The following is a 20,963-nucleotide window of genomic DNA, read 5'->3' as shown; positions in this document are numbered from 1 at the left end:
ACCTCCCAGTACCCAGTGGTCCCTGCTCCAGGTCGGAGCCAAGGGTCGCAGAAACATCCCAATGGCATTTCCAAGAAAAAAGGAAATGTCAGCTTCAGTCAGTCAGGCCCTTGGGCAAGCAAATATGTGACTCTTGACAGTCACTTATTCTACTTAGGGAAAAGAAACCTTGTACAAAGAATTAGATTCAAGTCCAGCTTAGCAATCGTCATGGGCTACTCAAGAGTAGGGTGAGGCCAGGGTAGACAGATGGTGTCCTGAGGAGATTAAAAACATTACAAATACCATTTGTAAGATTTTGATCATCTTGGTTCAACTGTATGTGGTCTACTCTGGGAAGTTAGATTTTTTTTTTTTTTTTTTTTTCAGTTTGTTTCTTTAGAGCACCTGATACCACAATTAAGCTTTGGTTTGATTCCCAAGAGGAAACAAAAGCAAATGTGAGCTCTCTGACACCTCCAGTGTTGTGTTTCCTCAACTTGGCTCAGCATGCTGTGCCATGCAGAACTTTTGATTCTGGGCCCAGCAGCCTATGTTAGGTGCAAAATAAGCAGGACTGTGTCCAAGGGGGCAACCCCTGCTGGTGACCTCAACCCACACCCCCAGGAAGTATTTGCAAGTTGATTGCTGCTGACTTGGAGTTTTCCTAATGGTTCCCAAGCTCATCTGATAAATAGTAGGGTCTTTCCTAGTCTAGAGGAAAGAGACGTGAGGAAGTGGTTTGAAATAGAGCAAGTGCATTGCAAACAGCTCCCAACCTCACTTGAGTGAAAGGAATACAACTCACTGGAGAAGCTTTGGGCACGTTGAGGGAGGAAGTGGCTTGTGATTGCAGAAATTGTGTTTCGGGAGCCCTGACCAAGCGCTCCTCCATTTCCCATGAGACCAAACCAAAATTCATTTTTTAGATATACCTTTCCCCTTCCTTCTACATTTAACGAGCAGTTATGTTGGTAGGGGATGCTCAGAAACAAAAATAACAGATAAGATCCTCCCTTCATGAGATTTCATTTGTTTCAGGAGAAGCTGGACAAGTCATAAACCAGCTAAAGTATCCAGTAAATGCTCTGGTGAAAATGAAATGCCACCATTTATCAAACGGGCACTGGAGAGGCAAGAAGTCCCTGCAGGGGAGGAGATCTTCAAACCAAGACCTGAATGACTGCAAGAGTCAACTGTGGGAGGATCTGGGAGAAGGGCACAGTGAGCTTCTGCAGCAGGAACTGAAAATGGGTCATTGTGACTGTGCAGAGGTGAGAGCTAAGATTACTTTGGGTCTCCACCCAGGTGATGCCTTACAACTTCCTGGGGATTTGGCAAAGATTCCTGTGTGTTAGCATTGGAATCTCAACCAAATCTCCAGATGACTCCAATATGCCCTAGAATTGGAAACCACCCATGCTGGGCTTTGCAAACCTATTTAAGGAGCTTTGCAAGCCTGTTAAGGAGTTTGCCTCCAGAGTAAGAGAGATGGAGAGTTGTGTGGAGTTTTAAACATGAGATTTGATTTTTATTGCTAAAAGATGACCGCAGAGATGCAAAAATGGCAGCAGTGAGACAGGTCAGGCAATTGCAGCCAGGTGGGGAAAGATGGCAGCATGCAGGTAGCCACGGGATTGTTCTACCCTATACAGTTAGAAACGGAGTTGTAGGGGCCAGGAGAGATGAATCAAGGGTGACTCCCAGGCTTTGGGTTTAAGCAACCCATTCATTTGACAATTGCTAAGTTTTTATCTCCTGTGTGCTAAGCTATAGGGACACAAAGATAATAAAACTAAGAGCTCCGAGCCCAGGATGAGAATGAGGTAAATAAGGCCTTTAGATGCCAAGAGCAAAGTCTGCACAGGGTGAGGGGAGACCTCAGAAGGGAGTGGTCAGGTCCACCAGGGAAGAGGGGCATCTGGGAAGACTCCATAAGAGGAGACACCTGAGCTAGGTCATGAAGTGGTGAGGGATGTTCCCCAATAGCCTGTGGTGGGTAGGGGTGGGTGAAATGGTGGCCCAGGGCCACATGGACCTGCTTGCAGCAAGAGATGAGTCATCCTTGATTCATCTCTCCTGGTCCCACAACTCATTTTCTTCCTGTGCAGGGCAGAAGACTCCCATGGCTACCTGTACACTGCCATCTTCCCCGGCCTGGCGCAATTGCCTTCAGGGCATGTACAGCATGACCCACAGGGATTTCACTTCATGGAATGGAAACTCATCCTGCATGAGCTTCTTTTGAGAAAAAAAAAAAAAAAAAAACAGAGAAATCTTGTCTATGAAATTACTCTTAATGGAAATTCTGCCTGTATAAAATTACAGTGGCAGGTGAGAACCATTTTCAGCCTGCTTGTGGGTCTCTTACAGATTTTCCTTGAAGTTTCATGTGTTCTAATTCACTGATATAGAGGGAAGAGACTGCAGTTGTGTTTACCTCGAATTATTCAAATAGAGGAGGGTTTTCCCCTCAATAAAATTACTAAGGTAAACTGCCCATTTCTATATTTCTGGAAAATACTTTTTTCCCCAAAAAGTCTTGCATCTGCCTCATTATTGGATCCAAACTACGGTGTCTGTTGCTAATTTAATTTGGTAAGGCCAGACTTCCTCAAGCCCTTGCCTGTGTCAAAGTCAGCACACAACCAGGTACCAAGATTTGGGTGCTTCTGAGAACTACTCTGGTAAGGTCAAAGCCCAGACATCACATTAATCTCTATAAACACATGTGGGTGTTTATTGTAATCCTCATATCACCTGTGTGCACACACAGGCACACACACATACACAAGGACAAGTGGCCTCAGTATTCAGACAATTGACGGTGTCACCAGAAGGCAGTAAAGATCACCCTGCCACCAGCATGATTGGTTGTTTGTGGGGCTGGGCTGTTTTTCCTGCCTGCAGAGCTCTTATCTACAGCTCTGGTTGCAAACTTCATTTTCCCTACTGAAGAGGTAATCTAAATGATAATCAAGTTCACATGATTTATTAGGACAATGCCCTCCAGAAGCCTCTTTTCTGAAGTCAGCCCGAGCACTTTGAAGGATGTTTTAGACATTTGCTTCCCCTATCTTAGAAACACCAAAACCAAGAGATACCTGTTGGAGAGAATTCAGCAGGGAGTCCACAAGCCAGCCTGGAGTATAGACGTCAAGTCTCTACCTCCCTGAATCTCGTATTAAAGATTGGGCCTTCACAAAAGAATGGAAATGGGTGTGTTTAAGGGAACCCCCAACAATTGTAAATTCTAAGATCATAAGGCTGTGCATTATGCAATTTCAAAGTCACTGGGTCTCTGCCACCGGCCGTTAGAGTAATTCCATCATGGTTCTCAGGGTTTAAATACAAGGTTCTCAGGGTTTAAACTTGAACATAATTTCTGTTCGACTCACCATGGTAGCCTCATTTTCTTGATGTAGGCAATAGGAGAGTGGTCTATCTTGGACCAAATTAGCCCTCCAGAAATTAAACAGCACAGGTGACACTATATGAAGGTGAGTTAACGACTCATAGGTGGTTTGGCTCTGAAGTGCTCTCATGATAAAATCTGATGCTGGATTCTCATTTTCTAAACATTATCCTGTTTCTAAAATCACTTCTAATCTTCTGTGGAATCCTGCTGTGAACAACGGGTGCACATGGCAGGCAGCTTGTTGCAGAACCCTGTCAGGTGAGTGGAAGCCACATAGAGGTTGATATTGATATGAAAGTGATGCCATGTGCCAATTATTGTCCAGACACGTGAGAGAGCTGCTGATGTAACAATTTGGAAAGACAATAGGCTCTGAGAACTTTCTGGTGAAGGAACATAAAATTAAATAAAAAATAAGCCAGAGAGTCTCCAAAAAAATCGATTTCCTTCTGCATACTCAGTTTGAGAAGCAAGGTGTATAGGGCTTCCTGGTAAAGGAAGGGTAGATCATTCTCTTGCACGCAGAGACTTATCCTTGAGTTTGAGCTCAGAATGGGGTCCCATCGTGGAGCTTCAATGGAAAGATAGAGTGCTATGGAGCTACTAGATGGATTTGATAAAGGGTCTGCACCCTTGGTGGGGAGGTGGTGAAGAGAATGTCCTCCTGTGAACACTGGCAGCCCCAAGCCTCCCCAGATCTTCCAAGGAGAGACCCCTGATGCAATATGGCAGATGAGGCCCAAGACTAGAGCTTTGCTTCCCCAGCTGGAGGATCCCAGACCCCCAAGTCAACCATGTCTATTAAAAACATTTTGGGAGAGAAATGGAATCTTGATGTACTCCCTGAGCCCATGTTGCTCTACCTCTGGGACCCAAGAGCACTGTCCTCAGTCCCCTTCTCTTCCTGGCTCCCTGGGGGTCTTCTCCTATATGATTCTAGACGTGGTTTGCAGCTGTCTGCCTGGCCAACTCTCTCTGCAAGTGGCACGTGAACTCCTAGAGGACAGGGAAGTCTCTTCTCAGCCCCTAATATCCTTGCTTTTTCCCATTCGCACTCCATTCCTATGGCCAAAAGATATCCAGTGCTTAACATTTTTTTTAATGGACTGGTTACTCCACAAGAGATCCAGTAATAGACAAAGGGTTCCCCATAAAAGCTACAGGAACTGCTAAGGAAGGCTGGTACACATCACCTCCTAATTCAGGTTGCCCGTGGTGCCAAAGACCCACAGAACAACAAGCTCTACCTGTGCAAATTCAGTTTGGCCCAATGTTGACAGGATCAGAGACTCTCAAACTAACCAGATTCTTACCCAAGACCAGAAACTTACAACATGAATCCCAGTGGAGGACTCCTGTCAGTTGCCCAAAACATGCATTTCCTCCCAGGGGAGCTCAGCAGTGGCTAACAAAGTGATACAGACTATTTTCTGCAATGAGCACACTGTTGAAGTTGAAAGGAAATCAGCTGAAAGATGGGCAACTACACCCAGTCTCTAGGATTTAGTGATTCAAATTCTTAATGACCTCACTAAACACAACAGGAAATTCAGTTTCTTTTTACAAAAAAAAAAAAAAAATGAGCACTAGAAAATTAAACATCATACTTTTATGATGTATATATGATGATATCTTCGGCTTGCCTGGGCCTCCACAAACTGATAAAGCTTTCTCATGTATAAGTCTAAAAACGTGGGGTCACCTTAGGCCTTTGCTTGGTGCTGTGTGCTTTGGGACAAACTACTTATGCTAAGATTTGGTTCCTCTGCACCCTTTGTGCAGAATCATTTTTTAAAAACTTTTCTTTTTTGAGCTAGAGTCTCACTGTTGCTCGGGGTGGAGTGCAGTGGCATAATCATGGCTTACTGCAGCCTCGACCTCCCAGGCTCAAGCGATCCTCTCACTTCAGCCTCCCCTGAATAACAGGGTTTTTGTTATTGTTGTTGTTGTTGTTATTTTTATTTTGTATTTTGTAGAGATGGGGTCTCACTTTATTGCCCAGGATGGTCTTAAATTCCTGGCCTCAGCTGTCCTCCCACCTCAGCCTTCCAAAATGCTGGTAATTATAGGTATGAACCACTGTGCTGGGAGTGGTCCATATGAAGGTGCTCTATTAACCGTGAAGAAGCTAATGGCAATGCCAACGACCACTATTCCCCCAGCGTTCCTGTCTTTACTGGGCACCTATCCCCCAAATTCATGTTTTGATTCATCCTTACAGCAACCCACTCAAGCTAGTCTTCTCTCCTCTTTACAGGGGTTTTGTGGGTAGGTAAATTACCTCTATTCTCAAAGTAAGTAGACAAGAGACCTGAGAGTTGAGTACTGATGGAACCAGTGGGAATTTTATTCTCCAATAAAGATATAAGGTTGAAGTTCTCAAAGGAGGGATTGTATTTTCACATAAATGTCAACATCTGTGTGGCTTCTAGCTATCTTCCAGTCCCTGAACCAGCTGCATCAACATCACCTGGAGCTTTGTTACAAACGCAAACACTCGGTCCCTATGTCCATCGAAAGGTCATCGAAATCAGAAATTCCGTGGCTAGGCCGGTGGTCTGTGGCTTTAGCAGTTTTCTGGGTGATTCTGAAGCCTGCCTGGGTTTGAGGACCACTGTTACCTTGGTAGAATGTAGTAAGAGTGAGAAGGAAAAAAGCCAAGTCCCTACGTGGGTTTGGAGGCTTTGAGGAAGTATTGCCAGATAAAATAAAGACTGCTCAGCTAAATTTGCATTTCAGATCCACAACAAATACTTTTTAGCATAAATATGGGACATACAATATTTGGGACACACTTATACTAAAAAAGCTTCATTATTTATGTGAAATGCAAATTTAACTGGGCATCCTATATTTTCATTCGATAAATCTGGGAACCCTACTCTGAATGTTTACAGAACCTCTCCATACCATGGCAACAAACAGGCCCCCAGCTGCAGGGTCCCTGAAGCCATAGTCTGAAGCAGCTGGATGTGAAGGCAATGCTGTGGAAGGCCAGCCTGTGCCCTTGTTACACAGTTAGTTCTCTGGCAGTTTATTGCTTCTTGCAGCTATTCTCTCATATAATTGGTATGGATGAGACTTCCCCTTGATCTTGTTTTCTGTGGTTATTTCACATTGTGACATCTGTGAAGACTTTCTAATGGGAATGTGACTGACTCCACTTTTTCCAGAGGACTTTGTGCTGGGCACCAGCATGGTGGCATTGTTACAGATGCTGGGGTGCACACACAGAGACAGCTCCAGGCAGGGTGCATTGTTAGGCAAGCTTCCAGTGAGGCAAAGCTAGCCACAGATGGAAATCTGCACCAAACCCTACTGCCCAGAGGAACCCCAGGACCCTCAGCCGCCACTTCCTGGAAATGCTCGACATAAAGGATGCAGGTAATGAGGGTAAGACCACTTTCTCACAGTGCCAGATTTCTAAGGAAAATGGCAAATATTTGAAACTCCAGTTGGGGTTTCATTGGCAAAGCATTGTAGATTCCTAAAGTGATGTTTCCAAAGCACACTATCGAGAATTAGATAAAAACATTTCAAGGTCCAAAAAATAATTTAGGAAAAATAGGATTACACAAATTTAAGCAAAAAAACACCTTTTTTTTCTGTAGGATTTATCAGTGCTTTTAACATACACTGAACATTACACACTTCTAAAATTATACAGTATACAACAAATAACATTTTTCAAAGGAATCTGAAGGATCTGATTCTCCTCTGGAATGCATTGTGGTTGGTATTTGGCTAGAGGAAACCGAGAAGAAAAATGAGATCAACTATAGGATATTAACAGCTATAACTAGTTCTCAGTTTTCAAAATTATTTGTACCTGTTACATAGAATTTAATCTGTGTGTGTATATGTATACACGTGTATGTGTATGATGTATGTGTGTGTGTATCTGGCATACACAATCAGGCCACATGGCGTCTCTTAAAAGTATGTGTGTGTGCCATTACCAACATGGCAGTGGGGGTGCCAATGCCTGAGAACCTATACAACTGCTGCCCCAGACCCTGGAGTTGTGTTCCCTCCATATGTACCCATGCCCCAGACCCTGGTTTCATGGCCACTCCATTGGTACCATACATCATACACTAGTGTCAACATCACCATGAGTGCACCTAACAGCCAGACCCAGTTCAAGAGAAATCCCCTTGGCCACGACATTCCTGGTGGTAGAAAAAGCTATCAGGAGGATCCCAGCAGCCTTTGCCATTGAAGACCCTAAGAACCCTTGCTGCTGCTGTAGACAACCACAGCCTTGGCCACTGAGGACATCTGCAATATTGGCAATTGTCAACCTCAGCTGACAGCTATGCCACTGCACCCACACTAGAGCTAGAACTGCCACACTCCACCCAGTGTTCTTGCACTCACCTGAAAAGGATGACTTTTTTTGCCCCAATGAAACCAGTACTTAAAACCTAGAAGAGCTTACTGCTCCATCAAATGTGCAGACATCATTGTAAGGCAAAAAGAAACAGAAAAACAACAACAAGCAAGCATAATGCCAACAAAATAATGTGATAATTGTCCAGTAACTGACCCCCAAAAAAATGGAACTCTATGCATCATCTGACAAAGAATTCAAAATAATTGTTTTGAGGAATCTCATCCAACTATAAGAGAACACAGAAAAAAAATGACATCAGGAAAACAATACATGAATAAAATGAGAAGTTTAACAGAGAGATTGCAATAATTAAAAAGAACCAGATAGAATTTCTGAAACTGAGGGATATAATGAATGAAATTTAAAAAGGCAATAAAAGGCATTAACAGACAAATTAAGCAGAAGAAAGAGCCTGTGAATTCAAAGACGGGTTATTTAAAAATATCTAGTCAAAGACAAAAGAATGAAAATGAATGAAGAAAGCTTATGGGATTTATAGAACAGCATCAAAAGAGCTCACTTTTGCATTACAGAAGTTTAAGACGGGCCGAGCAAAATACAGGGGTAGAGGAAGCAGAGGAAAGGCCCTTGGAGCTCTCTGGGTCCCCAAGCAGGCCATTCCTGCCAGGCATCACAGGAATCCTTTGGGAGGGCAGCCAGAGGTGCAGGGAAAAGGCCACAAGGCGAAGGAAACCTCCAGCTGAACTCTGTAACAATTTGAACCCGTCAAGAAGCCTCCTGGCCGGAACTCAGAGGAGGGTATGAATCTTGCATGCAGACTCCATAGGTAGGGGAAGAACTAAAGCCTTTTTCTTTCACAGCTGAGAGAAAGGTAGCTTGGGACACTTCTTAGCCCTGCTTGCCCACTGCCTGGAAACAGACTTGGTGCTATTACGGAGTGCAACCAGCCCTTTGGATTGCGTGGGAGCTGGGGGAGACCTGTGACTGCCGGCTTTCCCCTACTTCCCCCACAACCTGCATGACTCAGCAGAGGGAGCCATAATCCTCCTAGGTAAGTAACTCCACTGACCTGGGAACCTCACCCCCTATCCCCCACAGCAGCCACAGCAAGACCTGCCAAAGAAGAGCCAGAGCTCAGACACGTCTAGCTCTGCCCCAACCTGGTGGTCCTTCCCTACCCACGCTGGTGTTGAACACAAAGGGCACATACTCTTGGGAGTTCTAGGGCCCTGCCCACTGCCGGTTCCTCTCCATACTACCACAGCTGATGCTCTCTAGAAAGTGCCACACCTCCCAGCAGGAGGCCAAACAGCACAAAAATAGAGCATTAAACCACCAAAGTTAAGAACCCTCACAGAGTCCATTTCATTCCCCTGCCACCTTCACTGAATCAGGTGCTGGTATCCATGGCTGAGAGATCCATAGATGGTTAACATCACAGGACTCTGTGTAGACAACCCCCAGTACCAGCCTAGAGCCTGGTAGACCTGCTGGGTGGCTGGACCCAGAAGAGAGAAAACAATCACTACAGCTCAGTTCTCAGGAAGCCACATCCATAGGAAAAGGGGAAGAGTGCTACATCAAGGGAACACCCTGTGGGACAGAAAAATGTGAACAACAGCCTTCAGCCCTAGACCTTCCCTCTGACAGAGCCTACCCAAATGAGAAGGAACTCTGGTAATATGACAAAACATATGAGGCTCTTTAACACCCCCCAAAAATCACACTAGCTCACCAGCAATGGATCCAAACCAAGAAGAAATACCTGATTTATCCAAAAAAGAATTCAGGAGGTTAGTTATTAGGTTAATCAGGGAGGCACCAGAGAAAGGTGGAGCCCAATGTAAGGAAACCCAAAAAACGATATAAGAAGTGAAGGGAGAAATATTCAAGGAAATAGATAGCATAAAGAAAAACAACACTTCAGGAAACAGCGAACACACTTATAGAAATGCAAAATGCTCTGGAAAGTCTCAACAATAGAATTGAACAAGTAGAAAAAAGAAATTCAGAGCTTGGAGACAAGGTCATTGAATTAACCCAACCCAACAAAGACAAAAAAATAAGAATAAAAAAATATAAACAAAGCCTCCAAGAAGTCTAGGATTATGTTAAACGACTAAAACTAAGAATAATCAGCATTCCTGAGGAAGAAGAGAAATCTAAAAGTTTGGAAAACATATTGGGGGAATAATCGAGGAAAACTTCCCTGGCCTTGCTAGAGGCCTAGACATCCAAGTGCAAGAAGCACAAAGAACTCCTGGGAAATTCATCTCAAAAAGCTCATAGCCTAGGCACATTGTCATCAGGTTATCTGAAGTTAAGATGAAGGAAAGAATCTTAAGAGCTCTAAGACAAAGGCACCAGGTAACCTATAAAAGAAAATTTATCAGATTAATAGCAGATTTCTCAGCAGAAACCCTACAGCCTAGAAGGGATTGGGGCCCTATCTTCAGCCTCCTCAAATAAAACAATTATCAGCCAAGAATTCTGTATCCAGTGAAACTAAGCATTATATATGAATTTGCCGCTACCAAGCCACCACTACAAGAACTATAAAAGGAGCTCTAAATCATGAAACAAATCCTGGAAACACATCAAAACGGAACCTCTTTAAAGCATAAATGTCACAGGATCTATAAAACAAAAATACAATTTAAAAATGAAAAACAAAAACAACCAAAAAGCAAGGTACATAGGCAACAAACAGCATGATGAATAAAATGGTACCTCCCATCTCAATACTAATATTAAATGTAAATAGCCTAAATGCTGCACTTAAAAGATACAGAACTATAGAATAGGTAAGAATTCACCAGCCAACCATCTGCTGCCTTAAAGAAACTCTCCTAACACATAAGGACTCACATAAACTTCAAGTAAAGAGGTAGAAAAAGGCATTTCATGCAAATGGACACCAAAAGCAAGCAGGAGTAGCTATTCTTACATCAGACAAAACAAACTTTAAAGCAACAGCAGTTAAAAAAGACAAAGAGGGACATTACATGATAATAAAAGGCCTTATCCAATTTTAGGAAAATATCACAATCCTAAACATATATACATCTAACACTGGAACTCCCAAATTTACAAAACAATTACTAATAGACCTAAGAAATGAGATAGATGGCAACACAACAATAGTAGGGAACTTCAATATTCCACTGACAGCATTAGACAGGTCATCAAGACAGAAAGTCAACAAAGAAACATTTTCTTGGATAAAGAAAATGTAGTGTGTGTGTATGTGTGTGTGTGTGTATTATTGTCCTTCACAGACACTGTGAGGTGTTGTGTTTTTTTAAGATGCTTGGGAAGAAAATATCAATTTATGCCTATTGATTGGTCTTTTGATATATATATATATCTCTCTCCGTATGTGTGTACATATATATCACATATATGTATAATGTATATATACATATATGTGTATATGTACACAATTTCTCATAGTCTGTTGATACACACACACACACACACAATGGAATACTATACAGCATTAAAGAAGAGGGAAATCCTGTCACCTGCAACAACAGAGATGAACCTAGGAGACATTATGCTAAGTGAAATAAACCAGGAACAGAAAGACAAATACTGTATGATCTTACTTATATGTGAAATCTAAAAATATCAAATTCATAGAAGCGGAGAGTAGAATGTTGGTTACTAGGCGTTAGCAGGGGAGAATCCGGGAGATGTTGGTCAAAGGGTACAAAGTTTCAGCTAAACAGCAGGAGTAAATTCTGGATACCTATTGTAGAGCATGATGACTATAGTTAATAATAAAGCTTTTTTATATGTGAAAATTACTGGGAGTAGTATTAATAGATCTTAAATGTTCTCACCAAAAGTATGCAAGGTGATGGATATGTTACCTGCATTTAATTATTTCACAATATGTACATATATCAAAACGTCGTGTCATTCACCATAAATACATACAACTTTTACTTGTCAATTAAATCTTAAAGTTGAAACAAAATGTGGGCGTATGGTTTTTTTAATGACAAGTTTAAACTGCTCATTTAAAGGAATTTTAACAATGACTCGAATCACAACCTCACCGTAAAACAGCTACATCCAGTACAAGTCTGATTGTGTAACTTCGCCGTTTGCTCCAATTCCAAGTTTTCCCAGCATTTTTTAGAGAACCATAAAATATGGTGATTTAGAGATTATTAATAAACTTTATGCTTGTTGCCAAGTAGATTTATATCTGTGGTGTCACTGCAAGGTTTATTACTTAGCTGCTTTGTGGAATATAAAGGGAAATCACTTGTAAAATAAAATCAAGGCAATTGGGAAATATAACTCCTCATAAAGTCATTTTCCTTATCATTCGGAAACTCAGTGTTTTTACCTTACATTATTTTAATTGGAAGTACAATTGTCCTTTAAATCCACTTCCAATCAATAGACAGAAATTGATCTTTTCTTCCTAAGCATCTTAACAAAAACATACAACCTCACAGTGTCTGTGAAGGACAATAATAAAAGTGTACAAGTGAATGTCTTTGAATTGGGGAAACAGTCTTTTCAGTAATTCATGCTTCCTGTTTTCTTTGTAGACTGATAAAAATTTATTTTTATCTGATAAGCCCATTTAAAAATTCTCTTGTGAGTAATATTGGGAGAACTAGCCCCAAATATTTATTTAAAGGCTATATGGAGAATGAGAGCCTTGAGATCAGACCAGGCAACAGGAAGGATGGTGTGGCCTGTGCTAAGTGAGCAAATCTTTATTACTGAGATACCGTCCACCGCTGTCTCCTATCTGCTGGGTCGTATCTTTGGCTAGATGCTCTAGGAGTCCAAATTAATTTTAATACTTGCTCCAACCAAGAATCATCAGGGAAAGAAGATTTGTTGGAGAAGGAATTCTGCCGTGCCTTCCAGAGAATTCCGTTCCTCTACCGGTGCATGATTTGAATGGCTCTGACTTGGCTCACCTTGGGAAGTGTGGATAATGCAATTCGGATGAATTCTGTCTGTTGTGTTAGATGCAGCAGGGCCTCTCGCAGTGATTTGGCATGAAGTATGCCCACCAGCTCTTACAATCTAGAAGGTTTTCCAACGCAACCACACAACCTTAAGCCAAAGTGAAGAAGGGAAGAAGGCAGGTGATCTGGAGGGACGCAAGAATACCAGGATGCCAAGAGTGTTCAAATGGGAGTAAGAGGAAAGGAGAGGGAGTGAAGGGCAGAAAGACAGGATGGGAGTCAGGAGGGATCTGTGGAAGAAGGGGATGTTCCTGAAGGGTTTTCTACACATTCGAAAGTTAAGGGGACAAACTGAGAGAGCCATGGAGGAGGACCCTGACAGGTGTCCTCAGAGGAGGAAATGAGCTGAGAACAGAAGGGGGCAACATGGGCTGAGTTTGAGCACTCTCAGGCTGAGTTAACTGTAGTGAGTACAGGCAGCAACAGTAATTCATAGCAAAGCGCTCAGCTGAGAGATGAAAGCCACCAGAGCCCAGCTCAGGTGTTACAGGAAGCACAGGAAAGGGTCTGGGGGTAAGGGTTGAATAAAAAGGCTGGACTTGAGAGGGGCTTGCAAGGTTAGGCAGGATTTTATAGCACAGAGAGGAGGAATGACAGACAGGCTTCTCTCCGGCGGTTTGGGAACCCTGATCATGAATGTTTTGGGAGTGAAGGAAGGACAAGAAGTGAGACCAGCTGGCAAGGGTGAGAGTGGGCAGAGTCAGGCTGAGAGGGGTCTGGGTTTTGGGGTGAGGGATGGAATCCAGGGGTGAGGGATGGAATCCAGGGAGGCTCTGAAGCTGGGTCCCTAGCCTGGAAGGAGATAGCCAGGGCTAGTTTGATGAGCTCCAGTGGGCACAGGATACAGGCACAATTGTGTCAACAGGGCATGGTGAAGACTGCCAGTGACTGAGCACCTGTAAACTGCAGATATGGTACCCCCTATGAACACAAGGACTGTATCCTTACTGCCAGCAGTGGCTCTGCCCCCTACTACCTGCAGGGGATATACCCCTATGACCTGCAGGGGCTGTACCCATATGACTTGCAGGAGATGTAGCCCTATGACTTGCAAAGACTGTACCTCTATGATCTGTAGGAGTTGTACCCCTACTGCCTTCAGGGCCTGTACCCTCTATGACCTACAAATGCTGAACCCCCTATTGCCTGCAGGGGCTATACCCTCTACAACTTGCAGGAACTCTGTTCCTATGACCTGCAGAGGTTGTACCTTGACTACCTACAAGCGCTGTACCTTCTACAATCTGCAAAGGCTGTGCCCGTATGCACAGGCTGACCCCGTACTGCCTGTAAGCTATGGTTTACCCCTACTGTCTATAGGAGCTGTACCCCTACTGCCTGCAGGGGCTCTGCGCCCTATGACCTGCAGATGCTATACCCACTACTGCCTGCAGGGCCTGTGCCCCCTACTGCCTGCAGAGGCTGTGTCCCCTACCTGCAGGGGCTGTACCCCTCCCACCTGCGGGGACTTTACCCCCTAATACTTGCAGGCACTGTCCCCACCATAACCTGCAGGGGCTGTGCCTGATGCTTCACACTTATTTTCAGCCTATCCTGCTCTGGATTCCCCCTGTAAGGCGGAGCAATGACAAGTTCTGGAACACACTAATACCCAGGTTATGGCCGGCCTTTGAACACGACCCAATCCACTTGGGACCCCAGGAGCTGCGTGGTGATGATGGAGAAGCCTTGCTTATTGCTTCCAGGCAACTCTGGTGAATTGCACAGGTAGAGCCCTGACTTGGGGAGGAGAGAGGCCCTTGGGTTGGAGTGTTCCTAATGTCAGAGACTTGAAAGCAAAGGCCAGCTCTCCTGCCACCTTCTCTTGGCGTCTGTGGGTGTCAGCCTCCGTCCTCCACATCTCACAATCACCACCTCCCACTGATCCCTCTACCTGAGAACCTCTGGCATCCACCACCTTCCTCATCCCACTGCCCTGCCCAGGCCCCACCCTCATCATGTCATACCTGAAGCTACACTACCAGTTCCCAGCCCTGCTTTTGACCTCAGAATAAGGTTACACTTAGCCACATCTACAGTTCATCTTTCCTTGGGCTCCTCTTTGGCCCCTTCACCTTCCCGCCCATCCCCATTTTACCATCCAATCATAGCTAAACTGCATATCCCCAGCCTCCTTTCTTCACTGTGTGTTCCCCTCCTCACCTACCCTGCCCCATTGGTATGGTTCTCCCCCACGTCGGGAACCTTCCTCCCCAGGGTGGGAGCAAGGCTACCATCTATGAGATTCCACAACAACCTCAGCAAACCCCTTTCATGGTACTATGAGAATCCTATGAGCATTGCCTCTTCACCCGCCTGCTTCCCCACAAGGTGGGCAGACTAGGGACTGTGCCTAGCACTGTGTGGGTTCTCAAACAAGGTATGCTGAAGAGATGGACAAAGAAGTTCCTTCTGTCACTGCTAGAGCCATGGGAAGGTGGCCCAGGTAGCTCCCGGGTGAGGAGAGAGACTTATGCATTGTATTTATTGTCTTCGAGAGTTCAAACCACAGGTGACAAGATAGTCAAAACAGGCTACAGACTGTAGCTAGGACCTTGACAATGCTACTTCCTGGTCCCTCTAGAGTCCTCAGTTGTTCATGAAAATTTTCCTGCCTCCAAGCAAGGAGCCCTAACCCTAATTAACACTCACCCACATGCAGCACTCTTCCCCTGGCCTCAAAGGTGCTCAGAATTCACTAGCTACCATAAAGTACAGCTGGTTCCCTGGTTCTCACCATAGTCATCCCCTGCAAGTCCAGGGACTGGCTTCTCTGGCATTGTCAGCTGCTGAGGCTCCCACCTGAAGCTTTCAGGTTCTGCTCCTGAGACAAGACTGCTTGACAAGCCCCGATCAGAGGCAGCTACCCCAGCACCAAAAGCAAATAGGAGTCTTCTTTTTAGCAGACGCCTTGATGCTGTAGCCAGAGCTCATTCACGCATATGATTTATTAACTAATTTAGCATGTAAGAAAAACATCTGCATTTTACTTTTATCATCTTGCCAGCAGACAGGCTGAAGACAAGATGCATGCTGCAGACTTGTTTAATAGGGCCTTAAACATTTCTTCTCACTTGCCCGAGCTTGTATGAGGCTCTGGTTTCAGAGGTTGTCTGATTTCACTGACCTAACACAAACAAACCCAAAAGTAAAGCTCTCATCAACACATAAATACCACAGGGATGGTCAGGGTGGCCAAAAACCCATGTTGGCCAAGTCCCACTTTGAGAGCATGCTGGTTGCCAGGACTGTCTTGGAATTTGGGGAATAAAAGGTATTCAGTTAGTTAACATTCTGAACTGAGCCTGGTTACCTTTTGTTATATACAATTTTAAGATTTTCATTTAAAGGAATGTGAACTTGTAAGGATATTTGTTTTGGGCAAACACCAGTTGGATGATATAACGAGTATAATGGTGTCTCCCCAATAAAAAGATATGTTTAAGTCCTAATCCCCCATAACTCTGAATGTGACTTCTTTAGAAATAGGGTCTTTGCAGAGGTAATTGAGTTAAAATGAAGTCTGACTGGATGAGGGTAGCCCTAATCCAAAGACTGTCGTCTTTATGAGGAAAGGAAATTTGAACATAGAGACACAGACACAGGGAAGACGGCTATGTGGAGACAGAGGCAGAGACTATAGTGCTGTATCTACAAACCAAGGAACACTGAGGACTGCAGGAAGCCGCCAGGAGCAGAGAGCGAGGCTGGACACAGGATTGCCCACTGAGCCTCTAGAAAGTAACCAATCCTGTGGAAACCTTGATTTTGACTTCTGGCCTCCAGAACTACAAAAAAATGTTTCTGGGCTTGTTTTTTTGTTTTGTTTTGTTTTTGTTTTTGTATTTTCCTTTTTCTGAGACAGGGTCTTGCGCTCTGTTGCCCAGGCTGGAGTGAAGTGGTGCAATCACGGCTCACTGCAGCCATGACCCAGCCAGGCTCAGGTGATCCTCGCACCTCAGCCTCCCAAGTAGCTGGGACTACAGGCATGCACCTTCATGCCTGGCCAATTTTTGTGCTTTTTGTAGAGACAGGGTTTCTCCATGTTGCCAGGCTGGTCTTGAACTCCTGGGCTCAAGGGATCCACCCACCTTGGCCTCCCAAACTGCTGGGATTACAGGCGTGAGCCACTGTGCCCTGGCAGGTCCTGTTCTTTTAAACCTTGTGTTTGGTGATTTCTCACAGCAGCCCTAGGAAACCAGTACAGATGGCCAAGGCCACATTGCCTCTGGCACTTGGGATGATGGTGTCCCAGACCACTTGTGGCCGGTAGAATGGCACAACCGGGAGGTGCTGGCCCAGGAGAGGAGAAGCCCAGGGCGGCACCACACTAAACAGGTTCCCTAAGGTCTCTGGGTCTCTGTTTCTTCCCACACAAAGTGAAGGGACCTGACTGAAAAGGAAGCCCTCAGCGCCATTCTGTGTGTGTACCTGAGTCTTGGGCTCTAAAGTAGCGTCATTCTATATTTGCTGACCACAAATTTAGTAGCCTAACCATGCTCTCAAGTAGCATCTTCAGAACTATCGAGGCTGAGTGGCCCACACAGCCTGGGCACCAACACCCAACACTGCCCAGGGCCAGTGTAGGCACTGAAGGCCTCAGAGGTCTCCTCGTGCTGGCTGTGGTTCTCACAGCAACTTGAGAACTCTGTGCCTGAACCCAGTTTTCTCTTCATTGGGCCAGAGATGAAACAGCCTCCTGGAAACTGTATCCCCATTGAACCTATATCTGCCAATGGACTTACAGCACTGGTTAGAGACACGTTTTCCCATGGGGAGCTCTTTGCATGCCCCCTTTTGTTAGTATACTAGAAATTGTCATGCGGAGGGAGCAGCAGGTGTCTTGGCAAATATTTAGCCAAAGGGAAGGATGCATTCAAATTCATTCCTCCCCGAGGTCTTTAGACAGCTCCACCAGCAGAGTTCTGGTGGAGGGAAGGAGACTTAGTCTGCCCATAGACTGGGGAGGTTCACAGGAATTCTATTACAACACCCTTTTCCTCAGTCCCCCAGGCACCCGGAATAAGATCTTGGTAATGTTTGCTAAGCTGCACTTTATTGAATACGGTTATTTCCCCAAAAGACTTTTATTCTGAGTTATACTCATGATTTCACCTCCTAGGGGCTAAAACATTTTCCTAGGAAGAAAGATCTCATTCCTCTATCCAAAGGAATACAACTGGGGTTTCTCCAGGCCTCCAGATTTTAAGATTTGGGTTGGCAGTCACTAAGTATGTGCTCTGATGTCCCCCATCCTTACCCTCATTTCTTTTTGTTATTCTTGCTAGTTTAATAGTCTGTTTATAAGCTCCATGAAGAAGGGACTGAGGTCAGTCTTGCTCCCAGCATGGCACCCAGAGAAGGTTCCTGATAACTCCCTCTCCAGTGAGTAAGGAAGCGCCCTCCCTCACAGGGTCGGCGTGACACTGGCCTCACAGTGCTGGGAAGCTGGCCATGCATCCTCTGAGCTCACAGCAGGAAAGGGGTTTCAAGATGACGAATGTTGATGTAGACAAGCTGGAGTCAACCTCTCACCCCGAGATCTGTTTTGCAATCTATAAAGGGCAAAGGGGATCTCTTGCAAATATCTATTGGGAGCCAAGAATTTGAACTTGCTACCCTGGCTGCTCTAGTGGTGTGGCTTCTGTCCCAGCTGTAATGGTAAATTGGTGTCCCAAGTTGTTTCTGCTGAGCTCAATGCCCGTATGTGATCTCTCAAAATGGGCTGGTTCCAAGAATAGGCTTTATGATGCTGAGGGTCAGCCACTTGGAGCCATAACAGGTTCTGCATAAGTCAGTGGCATCATTTGGAACCATCACCCCTGAGCGAAGCCTCCAGCTCCAGGAACCGCCCCCCTGCCCCTGGTCTTTTCCAGTCTCCACAAGCCACCTCAGCTTACCACTCAGAGGATGGGGAACCGTGAACTGCTTCTTGCTGGTGCGGATGGGAAGGACGCTCTGCTTCTGCCTCAGGTCCTCCTTCCGCTGGGCTTTCCTCTGCTGGACCATGTGTTCGAGCTTTTTCAGCCGTTCTTGTGAGCGAGAAATGAACTGAGGCTTACGAACTTCCAGTGCTTCCTATGCAAAGCAAAGAAAACATGTCATTTTTAAGAGCAGTGACACAGAAAGGCAACACATCTGTCTGATGTGGCCAAGAAGCTGATGGCAAGCATGACACTCCGAGACCAAAAGCCACGGTGCAAAAATACGTCACAATTTTCCTCCACGTCCTTGTGTAAAGAGGGTAACAGGCACGTTGACAACACAGGTCCTGGGGGTCAGGCCTGGCCAGCGCTGAGACCCCTGCTGCAGCAGGATTGACGGGCAACTGGCATCAAAGCCGGGAGTGCAGAGGCAACGTCTGCCCATTCCTCTTTCTACCCTGCTGAGTCATTTGTTCCCAAAAGACAATCCAAGAGCCCTGCATTCTGTATTCCAAAGAGGCATGGGTGTGGAGGGAACGGAGGTGCTGAGTCACTTGCTTCTGTTGCACTTGGAAGCCCCAAGAAGTGCAGACACAGATCATTCACTCAGTGTGAAAAACACGCCCTTTCAGAGGCACCACAACTGTGGCAAAAGGAAACAGCTCCTCCTCCTGGGTAGAAAGAGTTGGGAGGAAACCTTAGCCTATGCAGAAGGTTCTGCGAGCTCCACAAACCATGTCAGAAGTCCCTGTCTCCACTCCCACCTCCATGCACCAAGCCACCCACACAAGTCTCCTGAACGAGACTAACAACTGCCATTCTGCTGTGTCCCAGACACTGGGCTAGGTGCTCGATGTGTGGAGTCCCACAGCTGTTCACGAAGGCAGGCATATTTCTTTCCATTTGACAGATGCAAAAACTGAGGCTCATGGTAGTTTGGTAGATCACATGGTAACGACCCATCCGTGGGAACCCCATTCTTTTCCTGCACTGCTTTTGATGGTCTTAACTTACTATTCCTGAGTGTCTCTGCTCAAGTTGTCCCCGGCCTGAAGTACCACCCATAGCCATTGGTTCAAGTTCCATCTACCCCAGGAATCCGTGTTGAAATGCCCTGTTGAGTCAGAGCATGGTGCTTCACCTATGGGCTTGAGCAACAGTGAGTCACACATTTACCTCGGTGCTAGGCTGTGAGCTCCAGGAAGTCATGGGCCATGTCTCATTAACAATGCATCACTCACATAGTAGGAGTTCTGCATGTATACGCTCAGCAAAGGCTCGCTGGGCGTGCTGCCATGACCAAAACGTTCCTCTGCCCCCTTACTCTTCCACTGGGAGTTCAGCGTACCCAGGGGGAAGAAGTGTGGGCTCAGTCTGTGTCATATATGTGTCCCTGGCAGCTATGCTAGGGAAGAAGTCTTCTCGGCCAGCTCCCCACATGATGCCAGCCACCAGGAACAGAGAACCACAAGGTATAAGTCACTGGATGTGCTGAAGCTTCAAGAGAGTTCCATGCCTAAAGAGATAACCCTTAGGAACAGACTGGTGGCTCAGGTGTAGCTTCTGCCTTGGCTGCCCACCCCACCAAGAATGTCCTTGGAGACTTTGGGGGCAGCATGAATGCCTCACCCAGGTCCCACCAAGGCCCCCTGGGTACAGGAGCCAGCCAGTGGAGCCATCTCCACACCTGCAACTGCAGGGAGGTTTGCAAACTTATTAAGTGCCTTCCAAGAAGGTGTGGCTAGCTGTGCAATACAGTTAGCAGAGACTTTCTCTGAGGTTGTTTGCCCTCCTAATTTTTATTTCTCTGTATTTTTAAACTTTATAAAATGTGTGCATACTACATTTTATAAAGCAATTGGGAAAAGATGCCAAGCTAAAACTTGCCTATCTTTCCATTCATGACCATGTGACCTTGGGCAACTTCACCTCTCAAAATCTCAGTGTCCTCATCTGAAGACACTGAGATCTGGAGCTCCTACAGGCTCCTACCTCCTGAGAGTCTTACATGGATTGGAGGCACTGATGCCTAGGAAGTGACCTGTGGAAGGCTGGAGCATCCATCACTGCTGCTGTCACTGTCACTACCGATAGTATTTGATCTTCATTCTAACCTGGAGGAGTCAGTGTCATTATCTCCATTATTCAAACAGTGACAGAGTAGCCCAGAAAGCTTAGGGGACCTGCCCAGTCACATAGCTGCTATGAAGTGAAATCAGGTTTCCAGCCTCAGAGGTGGAAGTGAGGGAGTGTGCTCACGGACTCCCTAGGACATCTCTCCCTTT

At 45.4% G+C, this 20,963-nt stretch overlaps 1 protein-coding gene across 6 annotated transcripts in view; it reads right to left on the bottom strand.

Moving 5' to 3' along the window:
• CUNH10orf90 (chromosome unknown C10orf90 homolog) overlaps positions 1 to 20,963 on the bottom strand; it is a 237,802-nt gene that overhangs the window by 7,447 nt on the left and 209,392 nt on the right. For all 6 annotated transcript variants that reach the window (XM_033179209.1, XM_033179233.1, XM_033179203.1 and 3 more), the window contains one exon: positions 18,655 to 18,832. In XM_033179209.1, coding sequence (XP_033035100.1) covers positions 18,655 to 18,832 — 178 coding nt within the window. The remainder of the gene's footprint in view (positions 1 to 18,654; positions 18,833 to 20,963) is intronic.

Source organism: Trachypithecus francoisi, unplaced genomic scaffold (assembly GCF_009764315.1).
Source record: "Trachypithecus francoisi isolate TF-2019V2 unplaced genomic scaffold, Tfra_2.0 Contig01579, whole genome shotgun sequence".
NCBI lineage: Eukaryota > Metazoa > Chordata > Mammalia > Primates > Cercopithecidae > Trachypithecus > Trachypithecus francoisi.
Note: the sequence above shows the minus strand (reverse complement) of the source record. Positions and strands in the feature narration are given on the sequence as shown.